This window comes from Salvelinus fontinalis, chromosome 21 (genome assembly GCF_029448725.1).
Source record: "Salvelinus fontinalis isolate EN_2023a chromosome 21, ASM2944872v1, whole genome shotgun sequence".
Taxonomy (NCBI): domain Eukaryota; kingdom Metazoa; phylum Chordata; class Actinopteri; order Salmoniformes; family Salmonidae; genus Salvelinus; species Salvelinus fontinalis.
Window position 1 is genome coordinate 50,607,579 of NC_074685.1, and position 19,338 is coordinate 50,626,916.

General features: G+C 45.4%; 1 protein-coding gene across 2 annotated transcripts in view; it reads right to left on the minus strand.

Annotated features, from left to right (window-relative positions):
* Positions 1 to 5,015: 5,015 nt before the first annotated feature.
* Positions 5,016 to 19,338, minus strand: part of LOC129819086 (neurogenic locus notch homolog protein 1-like) — a 60,604-nt gene continuing 46,281 nt past the window's right edge. For both annotated transcript variants that reach the window (XM_055875637.1, XM_055875636.1), the window contains 13 exons: positions 16,828 to 16,960; positions 16,189 to 16,446; positions 15,919 to 16,031; positions 14,920 to 15,491; positions 14,163 to 14,603; positions 13,761 to 13,906; positions 11,688 to 11,901; positions 11,513 to 11,603; positions 11,186 to 11,348; positions 9,108 to 9,406; positions 8,672 to 8,819; positions 7,672 to 7,769; positions 5,016 to 7,394 (listed from right to left, as the gene is read on the minus strand). In XM_055875637.1, coding sequence (XP_055731612.1) covers positions 6,123 to 7,394; positions 7,672 to 7,769; positions 8,672 to 8,819; positions 9,108 to 9,406; positions 11,186 to 11,348; positions 11,513 to 11,603; positions 11,688 to 11,901; positions 13,761 to 13,906; positions 14,163 to 14,603; positions 14,920 to 15,491; positions 15,919 to 16,031; positions 16,189 to 16,446; positions 16,828 to 16,960 — 3,948 coding nt within the window. In that variant the 3' untranslated portion in view covers positions 5,016 to 6,122. The remainder of the gene's footprint in view (positions 7,395 to 7,671; positions 7,770 to 8,671; positions 8,820 to 9,107; positions 9,407 to 11,185; positions 11,349 to 11,512; positions 11,604 to 11,687; positions 11,902 to 13,760; positions 13,907 to 14,162; positions 14,604 to 14,919; positions 15,492 to 15,918; positions 16,032 to 16,188; positions 16,447 to 16,827; positions 16,961 to 19,338) is intronic.

A 19,338-nucleotide genomic window follows, 5' to 3' on the forward strand; every position in this document is an offset into this window, starting at 1 on the left:
TAAACATTCAACATTGGCCATGCTGTCAATGAATAATGATTTGTGTCGCGCAGAAAAACAACTGTTAACTTGGAACAGCGTAAACTTGACTTCAGTGAGTTCAAGACAACTGGGAAGACAACTGTGAATAAACGAGCTCTGACTGGGAAATTCAACTCGGAATTGTAAATCCGGCCTCTTTCTAGAGCTATGACCTGAAGATCAATGTCATCATCATGATTCGACGAGTTCCCAGTTGTTTTGAAAGCACCATAAATCCAGAGAATGCCAGGCTTTGATGACAAAATTTGCCCACGAAGGACCACCGCGCCACCTTCCTGATCAAGTGAGCACAGCACAACAAAGTGAGTCCAAAAATGTATTGTATGCTGCGGCATAAATTATATAATATGCCAGGGAGATATGCATACTGTAGATAAGAAAGTAATACGTATGTTGTGTAGTAAGATGTGTAGCCCATATGCCTCACTCTAATAATTTGGTCTATTTACCCCTCTTAATTTCACCTGCTGTTTTGACTTGGTGGTGTACATGTAGCCTATAGGCTGTTTTAGAGAAATGTAATCATCGAATATTGTATGAGCTTTCATTGTCTGCTTATATGCCCCCTTTACTTATCCTACAGTTCTGACTTGGTGTACAGGGAAAACACTGTAAAAACAGCCCATGTTCTGAATTATGTTGCTGTACATTTCAAAAGTGCTATATATATCGTTATATTGACTATGTCCATCCTAGCTCGCTCATTAATGTCTCAATCAAAATGACGGATTGCCTCTTATCCGCTTGTTTAAGCATGTCAGCCATATCAGCTATGTTTTTTTAAAAGGCAGTAAATTAGGCTGAATGAACTGTTAAACTGCCAGACAAGGCTCCGGTGATAGCCAGGTGTAGCAGTGGTAAGATGTTGGGACTGCTGTTGGGACTCTGCTGTTGGGACAGCTTTATGTAGGCCCTAACAGTTTGTGGACACTGTTTGTCACCGTATTAGCGCAATTAATGTATTGTTTAGTGTTGTGTTGTGGCTTTGCTGGCATGCATCCCACTTTTTTTGTTTGTTTGTTGCCCCACAAAGATTTACATGCTAAAATTCCCCCTAGTTCGTACAGACAGTGAGTCCCGTGGCTGCTATAAAAAAGCAGGCAGACAGGCATTTAGGCATTCAGTTACTGTTCGATTGAACGTTAGAATGGGAAAAACAAGTGACCTAAGCGACTTTGAGCGTGGTATGATCGTCAGTGCCAGGCGTGCCCGGATCCAGTATCTGAGAAACGGTCGCCCTCCTTGGCTTTTCACGTACGACAATGTCTAGGATTTACAGAGAATGGTGCGACAAACAAAAAACATCCAGTAAGCGGCAGCCCTGTGGGTGAAAACAGTTTGTTGATGGGAGAAGTCGAAGGAGAATGGCAAGAATCGTGTAAGCTAACAGGCTGGCCACAAACAGACAAATAATGGCACAGTACAACAGTGGTGTGCAGAAGGACATTTCAGAAAGCACAACTCTTCGATCTTTGTCCCGAATGGATATTGCAGCACACAACCACACCGGGTTTCTTTCCTATCAGCTAAAAACAAGAAGCAGCTCCAGTGGCCCCGCGATCACCAACACGACAATTGATGAGTAGAAAAACATTGCCTGGAACCAGTGGCTTGTATTCATGTATACAAAGGGAAGCCAGGCTTCCCCAAATATAAAAAATAAATACAAATAAAAAATGTATTTCGTCTCTCTGTTTTCATCATTTTCTGTCAATTCGCAAGTGACTGAATCTCACCAGAGAAATCATCTGAGCGAGGGAAACAGCGCCTCTCTGTCTCAGTATGTGTAGCCCATGTATCTGATGCTGTGTGGAACAAAAGACTATGACATATGCCAGCAAGCATTTAGCTTCCCTTGATAAAAACAATAAAACAATAATTAGCTAAGCTCAACTGTGGGTTGTCCTGGCACAGCAAAACGCCCACCAAATGCCCCCCCATACACCAATCAAATTGGTGAGCAAAAGGTCATCATTGTCAGAAAAACGTGTCTTAATTATCTGTACTGGCCAATGATTACGATGGCGATTCTGACCTAACCATAAATGAATATGTTGCGCAACTGGCCTGAGACAATTGAAGTTCAATATGTAGCCTAGTAGGCTCACGTTAACTAGCTAGCGAACTTAGCTGATTCATTCTAAGAAGTTAGGCTAGTAAGCATTTTAGCTAGGTAGCCTATGAAAATGAAAAGTAAAAGGGTACAGACCGTTTTGACAACATGAGAGAGGAGGACAGCTTTGTCGTTCAACTAGTCTACAAGTAGGGTGAGTCCCCCCAAAATGGTTTTCACGCACACACACACACACAGATAGACAGAAATCAGTATCATGGACAGCCACATGATATTTAGCAACACCGATTGGGCTAAATTGTTTTTGGTATATTGAAGTTTTTCTGCAGTGTATTAAACTAAGTACACTGCTCAAAAAAATAAAGGGAACACTTAAACAACACAATGTAACTCCAAGTCAATCACACTTCTGTGAAATCAAACTGTCCACTTAGGAAGCAACACTGATTGACAATACATTTCACATGCTGTTGTGCAAATGGAATAGACAACAGGTGGAAATTATAGGCAATTAGCAAGACACCCTCAATAAAGGAGTGGTTCTGCAGGTGGTGACCACAGACCACTTCTCAGTTCCTATGCTTCCTGGCTGATGTTTTGGTCACTTTTGAATGCTGACGGTGCTTTCACTCTAGTGGTAGCATGAGACGGAGTCTACAACCCACACAAGTGGCTCAGGTAGTGCAGCTCATCCAGGATGGCACATCAATGCGAGCTGTGGCAAGAAGGTTTGCTGTGTCTGTCAGCGTAGTGTCCAGAGCATGGAGGCGCTACCAGGAGACGGGCCAGTACATCCGGAGACGTGGAGGAGGCCGTAGGAGGGCAACAACCCAGCAGCAGGACCGCTACCTCTGCCTTTGTGCAAGGAGGAGCAGGCCACAAATGTGCATGTGTCTGCTCAAACAGTCTGCAGAAACAGACTCCATGAGGGTGGTATGAGGGCCCGACGTCCACAGGTGGGGGTTGTGCTTACAGCCCAACACCGTTCAGGACGTTTGGCATTTGCCAGAGAACACCAAGATTGGCAAATTCGCCACTGGCTCTTCACAGATGAAAGCAGCTTCACACTGAGCACATGTGACAGACGTGACAGAGTCTGGAGATGCCGTGGAGAACGTTCTGCTGCCTGCAACATCCTCCAGCATGACCGGTTTGGTGGTGGGTCAGTCATGGTGTGGGGTGGCATTTCTTTGGGGGGCCGCACAGCCCTCCATGTGCTCGCCAGAGGTAGCCTGACTGCCATTAGGTACCGAGATGAGATCCTCAGATCCCTTGTGAGACCATATGCTGGTGCGGTTGGCCCTGGGTTCCTCCTAATGCAAGACAATGCTAGACCTCATGTGGCTGGAGTGTGTCAGCAGTTCCTGCAAGAGGAAGGCATTGATGCTATGGACTGGCCCGCCCGTTCCCCAGACCTGAATCCAATTGAGCACATCTGGGACATCATGTCTCGCTCCATCCACCAACGCCACGTTGCACCACAGACTGTCCAGGAGGTGGCGGATGCTTTAGTCCAGGTCTGGGAGGAGATCCCTCAGGAGACCATTCGCCACCTCATCAGGAGCATGCCCAGGCGTTGTAGGGAGGTCATACAGGCACGTGGAGGCCACACACACTACTGAGCCTCATTTTGACTTGTTTTAAGGACATTACATCAAAGTTGGATCAGCCTGTAGTGTGGTTTTCCACTTTAATTTTGAGTGTGACTCCAAATCCAGACCTCCATGGGTTGATAAATTTGATTTCCATTGATAATTTTTGTGATTTTGTTGTCAGCACATTCACCTATGTAAAGAAAAAAGTATTTAATAAGAATATTTCCTTCATTCAGATCTAGGATGTGTTATTTTAGTGTTCCCTTTATTTTTTTGAGCAGTGTATATAGTCGATTTGATTATGTTTAAGTTGAAATGGTGCTGAAATAGCAGAGGCAGTGCTCCTGTTGTGGTTCTAAATCAGTAGATTTTTGTTGTTGTTGAGTAAACTGTCAAAATCGTTAACTTGACCATGCTGCAGGTCATATAACAGTTTTTTTTACATGCAATATTTGCTTCGTGGACTTCACTGGACAGATGTTGCTCTCCGGTTTTGTCAGGAAACAAACATGTGTACTTTATGTGTCTTGTACATTTCTCTTTTTTTGTCATGGCCTTATTGTATATCACGATGGCGTATGAACGATTGGGTTATAGAGCCAAAAACGGTTTATATCAAAACATAGGCTGTAATATTGCTTTTTATACTGGGATTGGCTTACCTAATGATTTTTACCCACGCACCGTTCTAGCCTGGAACATGACAGCGAGTTCAGTTTACTTGAGTGCCTTGTGCAGTTCCCAGACCTCAACCCAAAAGAGCATCTTTGGGATGAGATGGAACGGGCTGTTCACATCATGAATGTACCGCCATCCAATCTGCAGCAACTGCGTGATGCCATCATGGACCAACATCCCTGTTGAACGTTTCCGAAATCTTGTAGAATGCCCCGAATAATTCAAGCTGTTTATGGAGGCAAAGGTGGGTCCGACCCAGGTACTAGATGGGTGTACTTACTATGACTGTGATATGTGGTTGTCCCCCCTAGCTATCTTAAGATGAATGCACTAACTGTAAGTGACTCTTATACAGAGTGTCTGCTAAATGACTAAAATGTAAAGGTAAAAAAAAAAATCCATAAATTGATTTCATATCTATAGGCTACAATGAGATTTTTCTGCATTTATTAAAGTCCCATCAGGTAGCCTGATTTCAGATGTGTCCATGTAAACAGGATTAATAGGGAAATCATTCCGTTGCAAAGCATGGAAACGATCGAATCAAACTGTAATATTCATCTATTGTGGTTAGTCAATCACATTAGAGTGTGAATGTAACCATTAATAAATCATAAAACATGTAATCCATAACTGCAAGCTTAACAGTGCCCTTTATTGAATCAAGAAGATATTTGACAGGAAATACTTTTTGTTTGCAAACATTGCATGTACATACACCTTTGAATGACATTTCTTAAAACACTTATCTCTGATCTAGTTTATAAAATGTGACATAACAGACACCTATGCCATGCTCCCCACAAAGCGCAGGTGATGTCATCAAACACACAAGAAGAACTTCCTTCTTTCTCTCATACACACACAAAAAGCATCCTCGATTTAGAGGACACTCACTGGGAATCTCACCAAAGATGACATTTTTGCCTTCAAATGAGCAAAATAACAGTGACAACACCATTGTAGAATAAGGCATGTGTAAAATGTAATTTGTCTTTAAGTTTTATCTCATGTCCTGGATGAACTTACCGTTGCACTTTCAGTCAACACAGTTTCCCAGCGGGACTCATCTGGTCCCATTCTAATCCCCCAAACTCATTTTACCGCAGACATCAACCGTTAAACTGACAGGGGTGGCATTTTGGACACACTTTAAGACACAGGTTTGATCATCCATCCTCTAGCGCATACTCAGTGTTAAGACTTAATGAATTGTCGTTCAGTAACAAACTTGCTTCAGTTAAAAAAGATGAGGTTATACATCTAATCCATTAATACTGGAACTTTTACAACAAACATTCCCCTGAAAAATATATTATACAAAACATCATAATGACAATGCACTCCCAAAATAAAACGGTGAAAATTGGTGCACGATCCAGTGATGAGAGCAACATAAGACACCAATAAATAGCCAGTGTTCGCACAGTCAGTAGCCTCTGCGTCACGGTAGATAGACATACTCCTTTCCTGACGCCCTGTCCCCAATCTCCCCGCACACACAGCCCAGGTTCCCTTCCAATAAAATAAAAAAAGCAGAAATATAAAAGCATCTTCTTTATATCATGTCAAAAAAGTACATAAATAAAAAATTTAAAAAACAGTTCTTGTCGTTAGTATAAAAATTGGTAATAAAAAAGGAGAATCTTCCGTCAGGTCAGATGTTCTTGTCCATTGTCCATTTAAAAGTATTTTTGATTTAGTTTTCCTATTGATGAGTTCTTCTGTCCACTCTACTTAAACTGGTTAGGGATAAGGCCCATCTGAGAATGCAAACTCATTGGAGGACTGGAGATGCCCTCTGACCAATCAGACATATTGGAATGTGGAGAGGAGCTGGACCATTGGTCAGGGGATCCGGGGGAGGGAGTTAGAAAGGGGTGGTCAGGCACCTGAAGCTGGTGATTGGGTGTGTTGTCTATTGGGCCGGAATAGCTGTGCTGGGAGGGTGGGGTGAGGAACTGTGTGCCGAGAATCTGGGTCTCCTGGGGGAGGATGGTGTGGATGGGGACCGAGCGACCCGCCCCGTTGCCCTGCTGCAGGTCCGAGCCGCTCAGCTCGCTGCTCAGGAAACTCTGGCTCAGGACCTGGCCGGCCGTGGTGGAGTTGGAGTTCTGGTGCTGGAGCTGTGGGTTCTGCCGGGAGTGCATCTGCTGCATGAGGTGGGGCGGCGTGCCCAGATGGCTGGTCTGCAGGCCCTGGTAGCCCATGATCCGGGACAGGGTGGCAGTGGGGACCCCGCGGAGGGGAGCCATCATACCGTGGGACATGGGAAGACCTTGGTTGAAGCCACCCTGCTGCCCGAGACCCGGGTGCATCCTGGAGTGCCAATCACACTGTCCTCTTCCCCCAGCTCCGCCCATGGCCATAGTGATGGTTCCCTGGCTGCTGGGGCTAGAAACAGGCAGGTGGGACAGGCGGGGAGGGTTCGGGTCAAAGGGCATACGCCCCATGTCCTGCCCCTTGCCCATCTGACCCAGGTGGCTGTCTCCACTGCCTTGCAGGTGGTTGAACGACATGGGCGGAGACTGCTGGAATGGCGATGTCATTGGCGGCGACGCCACGTCGGACAGGTACCCGTGGGGCGACTCCAGGGAGTCGACGGGCGAGAGAACGGCTGAGCTGTCCAGCAGACTGCCCTTCCCGTCCAGGGACTTCTTCTTCCGTATCCTCATATCTTTGCCACCATCCTTCCCTCCAGAGCCTGGCTTGCGGACCTTCTTGCCTGGGGCGGTGGGCTTGAGGCTGCCCAGGTATCCGTTGGGGGAGCACAGAGGAGGGGACAGGCTGGTGGCGCTCAGGGTCCCATTATGGAGCCCTGGGCTCCTCACCAGGTTGTATTCATCGAGCAGACGGATGATGTCATGGTGCATTCGCTCCTGGGCGATGTCCCGGGGCAGCTGGTCCAGGTGGTCGGTGATCTCACGGTTGGCAAAGTGCTCCAGCAGTACCTTGGCCGTCTCATAACTGCCCTCTCTGGCTGCCAGAAAGAGAGGAGTTTCCTCCTAGCGAGACAGAAAACAGTGCGTGAGAAAATGTTTATACAATACTTTATTTTACATTCGATTGTGATTATTCTTCGATCCCTTGAACAATGGTGGCATTTACTGGAATGGCATTGCACAATCAGCGTTTAGTATTTTTTTCTCAACATTTCGAAATACACCATTGCGCATGTAACAATTACACACATAACTACACAAGTTGGCAGATAGTAGTTTCAATAGTGTGTCAACTAGTGTGATATGTAAGAGCCATGTTTGTGTGACCCATGTTTTTCACCTTGTTGTTCTGCATGTCTTTGTTGGCGCCATTCTTCAACAACACCATGGCAGCATCCACGTTGTTGACAGCTGAAGCCCAATGAAGGGCAGATTTACCTGGAGAAAAAAATTGAAAATACATAAAAGGATGATTTAATACAAAAGCAAATAACCTGCACATTCCTAGACCATGAGGGCCATAGTCCATGAAGATGGGTCAGCCGGTTAAGGGCAAATCTCAAATGACACCCATTCCCTTAGTACACTGTGTGGGAGATATGTGAATTTGAATAGAACCAAAGTAAATTCGGTGTAACACGGAACCCAAACCGGCTGCGCGCGTGCGCCATCGTGCATAAATGTATTTTGTCCCCCCACACCAAACGCGATCACGACACGCAGGTTAAAATATCAAAACAAACTCTGAACCAATTATATTAATTTGTGGACAGGTCTAAAAACATTAAACATTAATGGCAATTTAGCTAGCTAGCTTGCACTTGCTAGCTAATTTGTCCTATTTAGCTAGCTTGCTGTTGCTAGCTAATTTGTCCTGGGATATAAACATTGAGTTGTTATTTTACCGGAAATGCACAAGGTCCTCTACTCCACCAATTAATCCACACATAAAACGGTCAACCGAATCGTTTCTAGTCATCTCTCATCCTTCCAGGCTTTCTCTTCTCTTGACTTTATATTGCGATTGGCAACTTTCATAAATTAGGTGCATTACCGCCACTGACCTCGTCCGTCTTCAGTCACCCACGTGGGTTTAACCAATGAGGAGATGGCACGTGGGTACCTGCTTCTATAAACCAATGAGGAGATGGGAGAGGCAGGACTTGCAGCGCGATCTGCATCACAAATAGAACTGACTTCTATTTTAGCCCTTGGCGACGCAGATGCTCGTTGGCACGCGTGAGCAGTGTGGGTGCAATAATTTCATATTATAGATTTCTAAATGTATTTTGCAACGCTCATGCACGCGACGTGAACGGTGTAGTCAGCCTGTAACCTACCAAAGTCATCGATGGCGTTGGCATCAGCATGGCAGTTGATAAGCTCATCCACCATGCCTTCCACAGCCAATCGGGCAGCCAGGATCAGAGGAGTCGTTCCATCATGCATGCGGGCGTCAAGATCAGTTGCCCGGTTCCGGATCAGAATCTGAACGAAAAGACAGACACCTTTAGTGAACATGTACAGTACAGGCTAAATCTGAGAGCAAAGTCCAAATGCTTAACTGGTAATAGGGAATGCTACATATGGCATTGTATATAATAGCATTTTCAATTCACGTAAATGCACCTTTTTGCACACGCTTTAGAAAAGCATTTTGATCGTCCACAAATGAAAAGTGGCATATAAAATGAATGTATTTATTAATTCAGAGTAGCACTATGCTAATTATGTAGCACTACTAGAGTCCTGTAGTAGTTTAGAGAACTCTGGTACCTGGAAGACTCCCTGTGCGTCTGCAGCCACAGCGGCGTGCAGTGGAGTGCGCCCCATGTTGTCCTGGACGTTGGCGTCGGCGGTGGACTCCAGCAGTCGCTTGGCGGCGTCGGAACGGGCGTAGCGGGCGGCAAGGTGAAGAGCGGTCTCGCCTGTGCGGTCCGTCTGGTTGTGCAGGTTGGCTCCCTGGTAGATGAAGTCAGAGATTATCTCAGCCGAAGGGTCCTCCTCCTCCTCACTGTTCCCCATCTCCAAGCCTCCCCCGCTGCACGATGCGATCATTAGAGGAGTGAAACCGTCTGAGAGATGGATAGAGAGAAAAAACATACATTAGGACAAAGGGCAAATACTTGATTTAAACTGAGTGGCACTCCAGTCTCCTTTTCTTCTCATTTAACACCTGGTTTACTTAACAATAAGTGGGCATGGGGGTGTTGGCCTTTGCTTTAGTTATTGCTCCTCTATTGTCCCTCAAGCAAGGGGGTGTTAACTCGAAATGACACAACGACAAGGTTCCAGTTTAACAAAGTTTACTCTACTATATGAACACACTACAAGTAGCCATTACACTCAAGGCCAGGTCCATCAACGACAAGACTTCCTGCGCATGCGCACTCTTGACTGAGTGATAGCCCCGTAATAACAGAAATATAGGGGTACTTAAAACATGAACTTAACAGGGGGGAGGCCAATATCATCACAAATTCCATTTTTTTAATCACTGGAGGACGTCTTTAATGTTACTTCTAAACAAGTCATGTGACAGGGGGGTATGACAGAGACACTATATAGGCCCCCCATATCAGACGTCCTCCAGCTACTCCACCCAAGAGGGGGAGATCAACAATTTGTGATTGTGGAGGCCAGGTCATCTGATGAAGCATTCCATCACTCTCCTTGGTCAAATAGCCCTTACACAGGCTGGAGGTGTGTTTTAGGTCATTGTCCTGTTGACAAACAAAATGGTAGTCCCACTAAGCGCAAACCAGATGGGATGGCATATCGCTGCAGAATGCTGTGGTAGCCATGCTGGTTAAGTGTGCCTTGAATTCTAAATAAATCACTGTCACCAGCATAGCACCCCCACACCATCACACCTCCTCCTCCATGCTTCACGGTGGGAACATCACATGCAGAGAGATCATCCATTCACCTACTCTGTGCCTCACAAAGACACAGCGGTTGGAACCAAAAAATCTGAAATTTGGACTCCAGACCAAAGGACAGATTTCTACCAGTCTAATGTCCATTGATCGTTTTCTTGGCCCAAGCAAGTCTCTTATTCTTATTGTTGTCCTTTAGTAGTGGTTTCTTTGCAGCAATTCGACCATGAAGGCTTGATTGACGTAGTCCCCTCTAAACAGTTGATGTTGAGATGTGTCTGTTACTTGAACTCTGTGAAGCATTTATTTGGGCTGCAATTTCTGAGATTGGTCACTCTTGTGAACTTATCCTCTGCAGCAAAGGTAACTCTGGGTCTTCCTTTCCTGCGGCGGTCCTCATGAGAGCCAGTTTCATCATAGCGCTTGATGGTTTTTGCAACTGTACTTGAAGAAACTTTCAAAGTTCTTGACATTTTCTGGATTTACTGACCTTCATGTCTTAAAGTAAGGACGGACTGTCATTTCTCTTTGCTTATTTGAGCTATTCTTGCCATAATATGCACTTGGTATTTTACAAAATATCTTCTGCATTCCACTCCTACCTTGTCACAACACAACTGATTGGCTCAAACACATTAAGGAAAGAATTTCCACAAATTAACAAGGCACACCTGTTAATTGAAATGCATTCCAGGTGACTACCCCATAAAACTGGTTGAGAGAATGCCAAGAGTGTGCAAAGCTGTCATCAAGGCAAAGGGTGGCTACTTTGAAGAATCTCAAATATATTTTGATTTGTTTAACACTTTTTTGGTTACTACATGATTCCATATGTGTTATTTCATAGTTTTGATGTTTTCACTATTATTATATAGTAGAAATAAAGAAAAACCCTGCAATGAGTAGGTGTGTCCAAACTTTTGACTGGTACTGTATATAGAGAGAAAGAAAGAGCAGAGGGAGATCCTCACACACCTGGGCCTCGGACATTGACGTCCATGCAGTCATTCTCGATCTCTCCCTGGGGAGGCGTGGGGGCGTTGGAAGGGATCCGTAGATCAGCCGCGTCCAGGTGTTGCTGGGTCCACTGTCTGTGGTCAGTGCGGTCATCTAGGTCCAACATTGCCTGCTCCTCAAACTAACACAGAGACAAACATGGTCCATCAACTATCGTACAAAAGATCCAATAAACGAATACAGGGCAACACAATCTCTGTGACCACACAATACACATTATGTGTACACTATTTTATACATTTAGTGGTTGTACATGGTCTGTGTAGGTTTCAGATGCTCTCTTACCCTAAAGCGTCTCGAGTCTGGCTCCTCCTCTCCCCACAATCCATTCTGGCTGTCGTCCATCAGAGAAATGTCCAAAATGTTCTTCAGTGGCCTGATGGACATAGGAAAGACCAGTTAGATAAGCCACACATGAAAAGACACACACACACACATAAACACGCACGCACGCACTTACTTGAGTCCCACAGAGTCCTCTCCTACGGGCTCTCTGCGTTTCTTCTTGCTGGGCTCAGACACTTTGAAGCCCTCAGGGAACCAGAGCTGTCCGTGCTCCCGTCGGCGTTTACGTGACACCAGCACCCCCAGGCAGATGAAGCCCAGTACAGCCAGCCCCAGGAACACCACGTACATGGGGTATAGCTCAGAGGATGCAGGGGTGGGCTGCACACCTGGGAGAGAGGGGCAGGGAGAGTACAGCATGTCAGAATGAGGACACTACCGTTGTACTATGTATGTAATTCTTACAGTTGAAGTCAGAAGTTTACATACACTTAGGCTGGAGTCATTAAAACTCGTTTTTCCAACCACTTCACAAATTTCTTGTTAACAAACTATAGTTTTGGCAAGTCGGTTTGGACATCTACTTTGTGAATGACACAAGTAATTTTTCCAACAATTGTTTAGACAGATTATTTCACTTACAATTCACTGTATCACAATTCCACTGGGTCAGAAGTTTACATTTACTAAATTGACTATGCTTTTAAATAGAAAATTCTGTCATGGCTTTAGAAGCGTCTGATAAGCTAATTTACATAATTTGAGTCAATTGGAGGTGTACCTGTGGATGTATTTCAACGCCCACCTTCAAACTCAGGGCCACTTTGCTTGACATCATGGGAAAACCAAAGAAAAATAGCCAAGTCCTCAGAAAAAAAATTGTTGAACCTCTGGTTCAGCCTTGGGAGCAATTTCCAAACGCCTGAAGGTACCATGTTCATCTGTACAAACAGTAGTATGCAAGTATAAACACCATGGGACCACGAAGCCGTCATACCGCTCAGGAAGGAGACGCGTTCTGTCTCCTAGAGATGAACATACTTTGGTGCGAAAAGTGCAAATCAATCCCAGAACAACAGCAAAGGACCTTGTGAAGATGCTGGAGGAAACAGGTACAAAAGTATTGACATAACCTGAAAGGCCGCTCAGCAAGTAAGAAGCCACTGCTCCAAAACCGTCATCAAAAAGCCAGACTATGGTTTGCAAATGCACATGCGGACAAAGATCGTACTTTTTGGAGAATTGTCCTCTGGTCTGATGAAACAAATGACCATCATTATGTTTGGAGGAAAAAGGTGGACGCTTGCAAACCGAAGAACACCATCCCAAACGTGAAGCACGGGGGTGGCAGCATCATGTTGTGGGGGTGCTTTGCTGCAGGAGGGACTGGTGCACTTCACAAAATAGATGGCATCATGAGGGATGAAAATTATGTGGATATATTGAAGCAACATCTCAAGATCAGTCAGGAAGTTTAAGCTTGGTCGCAAATGGGTCTTCCAAATGGACACTGACCCCAAGCATACTTCCAAAGTTGTGGCAAAATGGCTTAAGGACAACAAAGTCAAGGTATTGGAGTGGCCACCACAAAGCCCCGACCTCAATCCTATAGAAAATTTGTGGGCAGAACTGAAAAAGCGTGTGCGAGCAAGGAGGCCTAGAAACCTGACTCGGTTACACAAGCTCTGTCAGGAGGAACGGGCCAAAAAGTAGGAATGGGCCAAAAAGCTTGCGAAAGGCTACCCGAAACGTTTGACCCAAGTTAAGCAATTTAAAGGCAATGCTACCAAATACTATTTGAGTGGATGTAAACTTCTGACCCATTGGGAATGTGATGAAAGAAAGAAAAGCTGAAAGAAATCACTCTCTCTACTTTTATTCTGACAATTCACATTCTTAAAATAAAGTGGTGATCCTAACTGATCTAAGACAGGGAATATTTACTAGGATTAAATGTCAGGAATTGTGAAAAACTGAGTTTAAATGTATTTGGCTAAGGTGTATGTAAACTTCCGACTTCAACTGTATGTGCCCTACGTCTGTCTATGTGAATATCTGTATATTGGCATGCTGTATGACACCCATTTTTCCTAATGGATGCATATAAAGTCCCCATCATCATCTAAATCACAAGCATTAAAGTAGTTCTTAGCCTATTTTCATCATTTCATAGTCATATTTTATGACGGAGAGACATTTTTTAATGGAGAATATTTCAACTGGAGAGATACTGTATGTTGGTACTTACTGGTGACTGCCTCGATGTAAGGAACATTGAGATTCCCGCTGGAGGCCAGTGCTCCCAGGAACGCGGCGACGTCGGTGGCGCTCTGGAAGCATTCCGTGGACTGCTGGTAACACTGGCGGTTATCAATCTCCAGGTATACCACCGACCTATCAAAGAAGGGGAGAGTTAAGTCAACCAATAATAGGGAAGGAACGGATTCACTTGACCAATCAGGTCAACTTCTGACACTCCTCTCGAATATCAAATCGAAGGAAAATTCTTTGGAAAGACTCAACAAGGAATGTCTGAGTGAGTGTTTTGTGTGAGTGAGCGAGCGAGCGACTATGGGTGCATTCGTGTGTGCATCATTGAATGCGTGTGACTGAGCAATGTATAACAAAATGAACAAGTGTGTGTACCTACCCTTTGACCTGCATGAGGTCCAATTCTCGGCGCTGGCGGGGCAGGTTCACCATGGATCCCACGCTCTCCTTCACCTGGCCCAGCATGTTGGCCGGCACGACCGCCCAGTCGGGCCAGCTGTCGGTGGAACGCTTCACGTTGTGCTTGGCCAGCTCCTGCTCGCTGCCATAGTAGGGGAACACCATGGGCTCTCCGTTTGCGTCGCGCCGGAACACCACGTTGGTGTGCAAAACGCTGCTGAGCTCACGGAGGAACGTGGATAAACCATTTTTTAGCTGCTCGGGGGGGATGTGGACCACAAGGACCAGGTGGCCGTCAGCTAGCTTCTCGGGCATGTTGTTGGCGCAGTCCAGGCCGTCCCACTCGCACTCTGCGTTGTTACAGCCCTGGTCGCAGTGGCCGTCCGCATAGTGGTCCTTACAGTACTGGTCATACAGCGGGCTGGGGAGAGGGAGCATTAACATGGTCAATATTAGGATTAGCACTTAAGTTAACTGAAGACTTGGATGAGGTCGCAATGTAGATAGAAAAGTCGGTAGGTTAGAAAAAATTACTTGCATAGGTAGACTTGAAAGGAGTTGGAAGGTTGGAAGTAGACAATGTTCATTATTCTTACAAACACAACATATCATCCTTCTTACATGGTTGAATATGTTTTAATAATCATCTGAGAGTGAGACAGGTTTGAGACTGGTCATAGTGAGATAGGATGAGATGGAACATAGGATATAGGAATTCGAGCCCGACTGAGACTCACTTGCACTGTCCCTCCTGTCCCTGGCAGTCGAAGCCGTCGTAGAGACACCCGGGGCTTTTGCACTGCTCGTCGCACTTCCCGTCATTGAAGTACCGCCAGCACTGCAGAGCCGCCGAGCAGTTCTGCCACGGGTCATCGAAGTTGAGTGAGCAGTCGCCGCCGTCCCAGCCGCAGGCGTGGTTGTTGCACAGCGAGTCACAGATGTGGTTGCCCGCCCACTCGTCGCACTGCGGGATCTCGCAGCTCACCTCTACCTCGGGTGGTGGTGTGATGTCCCGGCCGAACCCACCGGGAAAGGAGTAATCAAGGATGTGGCAGAGCAGGCCATTGAAGTTGTTCGGGCAGCTGCAGTGGAAGAAGGGTGCATCGGAGGTTCTCTGGCAAGTGCCCCCGTTGTAGCAGTGGTTGACGTTGCAGGGGCTGTTCGTGGGAGTCTGGCACTCGGGGCCGGTAAAAGCCGCGGGGCACAAGCAACGAGGGCTCAGGTGGCCGGAGACACAGGTGCCACCATTTCTGCAGTTGAGGCTACCACAGAAGTGTGAGTCGTATTCGCAGGAGGAGCCTGTGTAACCCTGGATAAGACAGAGATAGGCGAGATGAGGTTGTGCCTCAAAACAGTCTGTTGGCACGTACATTTACTTTGCGTCGGCAAACCGCTCCCTTTCCACAAAGATATACAGAAAAAGAGACTGAAAGTTAATCAAAACACATGAATAATGATGCTTAATTGTGGCTAGAAATACAGAGGGAACTAGGGGCTCTCTAAATGTCTCCCTATTCCCTTTTCTCTATATGGGGAACATGTTGCCATTATGGCCAGGGTGAGGTCCACAGTTTGTGGTTTGGTCAGTGGAGTGTGGCTCAGTCGGTAGAGCAAGGCGCTTGCAACGCCAGGGTTGCAGGTTTGATTTCCACGGGGACCAGTACAAAGATGTAAGCACTCATTTACCGCTCTGGATGAGAGTGTCTGTTAAATGACTAACATGTAAATGTGCTCACCGGTGGGCATTTGCAGATGAATCCGTCGGGGTTGTTACTGGCCACTGCACACATTCCTCCGTTCCTACACGGTCTCCCCTTACAGCCATCAAACACCTTGTCACAGCGCTGGCCTGGAGTTGAGAAGAGAGAGGGAGAACGCTGTGTGTTATTTATGTACATTGCAAATGTGTGGACAATGTTTTTTTGTTTTTTTTGCATTGCTGTGTCAATCGGTCATAAACACAGAACAATCCAATTTATTTGAGGTGCGTAGGGTACGGTCAGTACCTGTGTATCCAGTGCGACACTCGCAGCGGTAGCTGTTGGTGAGCTGAACACAGTTGTAGGAGCCTCGCAGGTCGCAGGGGTCCGACAGGCACTCGTTGACGTCACCCTCGCAGCGCTCCCCTACGTAGCCAGCGGGGCACATGCAGTGGTAGCCCCCCACTCTGTCCACACACTGACCCTTGTTGAAACACTTGGGCTCATTGGTCAGAGGGTCCGTAGAAGGGTTACAGTCATCCAGGTTGATCTCACAGTGAATGCCTGGGGAAAGGGTGGACTGAGGATTAGCATTCAGGATTAGACCCACCCGTTGTATAATATCAAGTGTATGGACCAGTAGGGTTGCGCAATTCTGGAAACTTTCAATATATTTCCAGATTATCTTGACATCCAGGTTGGAGGACTCCCGGGAATCAGGAGGGAATAAGCAGGAAATACGGAAGAACAGTATTACATCTAATTCTATGTAATTTAGCATAGAGCTCCACTTAGTCTACTACTGCATGGTTCTACATGACTAATATGCTGCTACTAACTGTTCTGTGCTTGTTTTTCAGTGGTAGACTGTAGACGGATGAGAGCTTCATAGAGATTTTTTATGAGATGGCTGGTGTGTGTGTGTGTGGGTGTGCTAATGTGTACCTTGTGTTCCTCTGGGACAGGAGCATTTGTAGGTGTTTATGAGGTCGATGCAGGTGCCCCCGTGCTGACAGGGCTGAGACAGACATTCGTTGATCTCCTTGGAGCAGTTCACCCCGTGGTACCCAGGAAGACACTGACAGAGACAAACCGGACCAAAACCATTCAAATACCAGAGAAATTAAGTACTATCTTAAACACGATTCAAGATACCCAGCATTGCTCTACTTTCACACTGTTCTAATATCAAGTGTATGGACCAGGTTTCCCTTGAGTAGGGTTGCACAATTCTGGAAACTTTCAATAAATTCCCAGATTTTCCCAAAATCCTGGTTGGAGGATTCTGGATTTCCAACCTGGATTTCTGGATAATCTGGGAATTTTTTGAACATTTCCAGAATTGTGCAACCCTACTCAAAAGGGAAACCTGGTCCATACACTTGATTTTATACAACGGGTGGGTCTAATCCTGAATGCTGATTGATTAAAATGCCAGCGCATTTCAGCCGGTGTCTATTCCACAAATTACCACTTGCTAAATCTGTGACGTTAAAATGCTTGTCTCATCAGCCCAGCCAGGCAACTTATAAACTTGACCTCCACTATAAAAAGCATCTAGTCATTATCTCACATTTCATTTAAACCAACATTTTGCTAACAACAGCGGATATTTGAATAAACCTTGCTATCTATCTCTCCAACATTTGCAACACTGTTTCAATATTGAAATTCGATCTCCTGCTCTCCCATAGTAATGAACATGTCGGGAGTCAGGACGAGACAGACAGGAAGACAGCTTTTCTCAGCCAGTCAAAATCTGGAATCAGCTGGCATCATTTTTATGGATATATACAAAAAAATATATATTGAAAAAAGTCATTTGCAGTCTTTCCAGCTTCAGTTTGAAGTGATTGTGTTACTGTAGCCTTGTTGTTGGCTAGCTCCTCTGAACAACAGTGTCCTGACAAGGGTTCACATTTTCTAGGCCAGGCGAAATAGTGCCTCATTAGCTCATTGTGATGGATGTATCCAAATAAATGTCAATAGAAAAACAGCTTAAACAACCGCAAATGCAGCTACTTTGCTGTTATTCTGGCTGCACTTCTGACGTGACTGTAAATTAGCCGTAGTTGGCTAGCTAGCAAGTAAGGGATAATAACGTTGCCAGCCAGTATGGCAATGGAACATTTAGAACGAACGACTGGGCCACGTGAATAGATACAGAACAAAAAGACTGAACGACTGGGTCGCGTCTCTAGCAACCCTAGATTTGTGTTGGGACTACAGTTGAAGTCGGAAGTTTACATACACCTTAACCAAATACATTTAAACTCAGTTTTTCACAATTCCTAACATTAATCATAGTAAAAAGTCTCTGTCTTAGGTCAGTTAGGATCACCACTTTATTTTAAGAATGTCAAATGTCAGAATAATACTATAGAGAATTATTTATTTCAGCTTTTATTTTGGTCATCACATTCCCAGTGGGTCAGAAGTTTACATACATTCAATTAGTATTTGGTAGCATTGCCTTTAAATTGTTTAACTTGGGTCAAACGTTTCAGGTAGCCTTCCATAATAAGTTGGGTGAATTTTGGCCCATTCCTCCTGACAGAGCTGGTGTAACTGAGTCAGGTTTGTAGGCCTCCTTGCTCGCACACGCTTTTTCAGTTCTGCCCACACATTTTCTATAGGATTGAGGTCAGGGCTTTGTGATGGCCACTCCAAAACCTTGACTTTGTTGTCCTTAAGCCATTTTGCCACAACTTTGGAAGTATGCTTGGGGTCAATGTCCATTTGGAAGACCCATTTGCGACCAAGCTTTAACTTCCTGACTGATGTCTTGAGATGTTGTTTCAATATATCCACATAATTTTCATCCCCCATGATGCCATCTATTTTGTGAAGTGCACCAGTCCCTCCTGCAGCAAAGCACCCCCACAACATGATGCTGACACCCCCGTTCTTCACGGTTGGGATGGTGTTCTTCGGTTTGCAAGCTCTCCCCTTTTTCCTCCAAACATAACGATGGCCAAACAGTTGTTACTATTTTTGTTTCATCAGACCAGAGGACATTTCTCCAAAAAGTACAATCTTTGTCCCCATGTGCAGTTGCAAACCGTAGTCTGGCTTTTTTATGGCGGTTTTGGAGCAGTGGCTTCTTCCTTGCTGAGCGGCCTTTCAGGTTATGTCGATATAGGACTCGTTTTACTGTGGATATATATACTTTTGTACCCGTTTCCTCCAGCATCTTCACAAGGTCCTTTGCTGTTGTTCTGGGATTGATTTGCACTTTTCGCACCAAAGTACGTTCATCTCAAGGAGACAGAACGCGTCTCCTGCCTGAACGGTATGACGGCTGTGTGGTCCCACGGTGTTTATACTTGCGTACTATTGTTTGTACAGATGAACGTGGTACCTTCAGGCGTTTGGAAATTGCCCCCAAGAATGAACCAGACTTGTGGAGAACCACAATTTTTTTTCTGAGGTCTTGGCTGATTTATTTAGATTTTC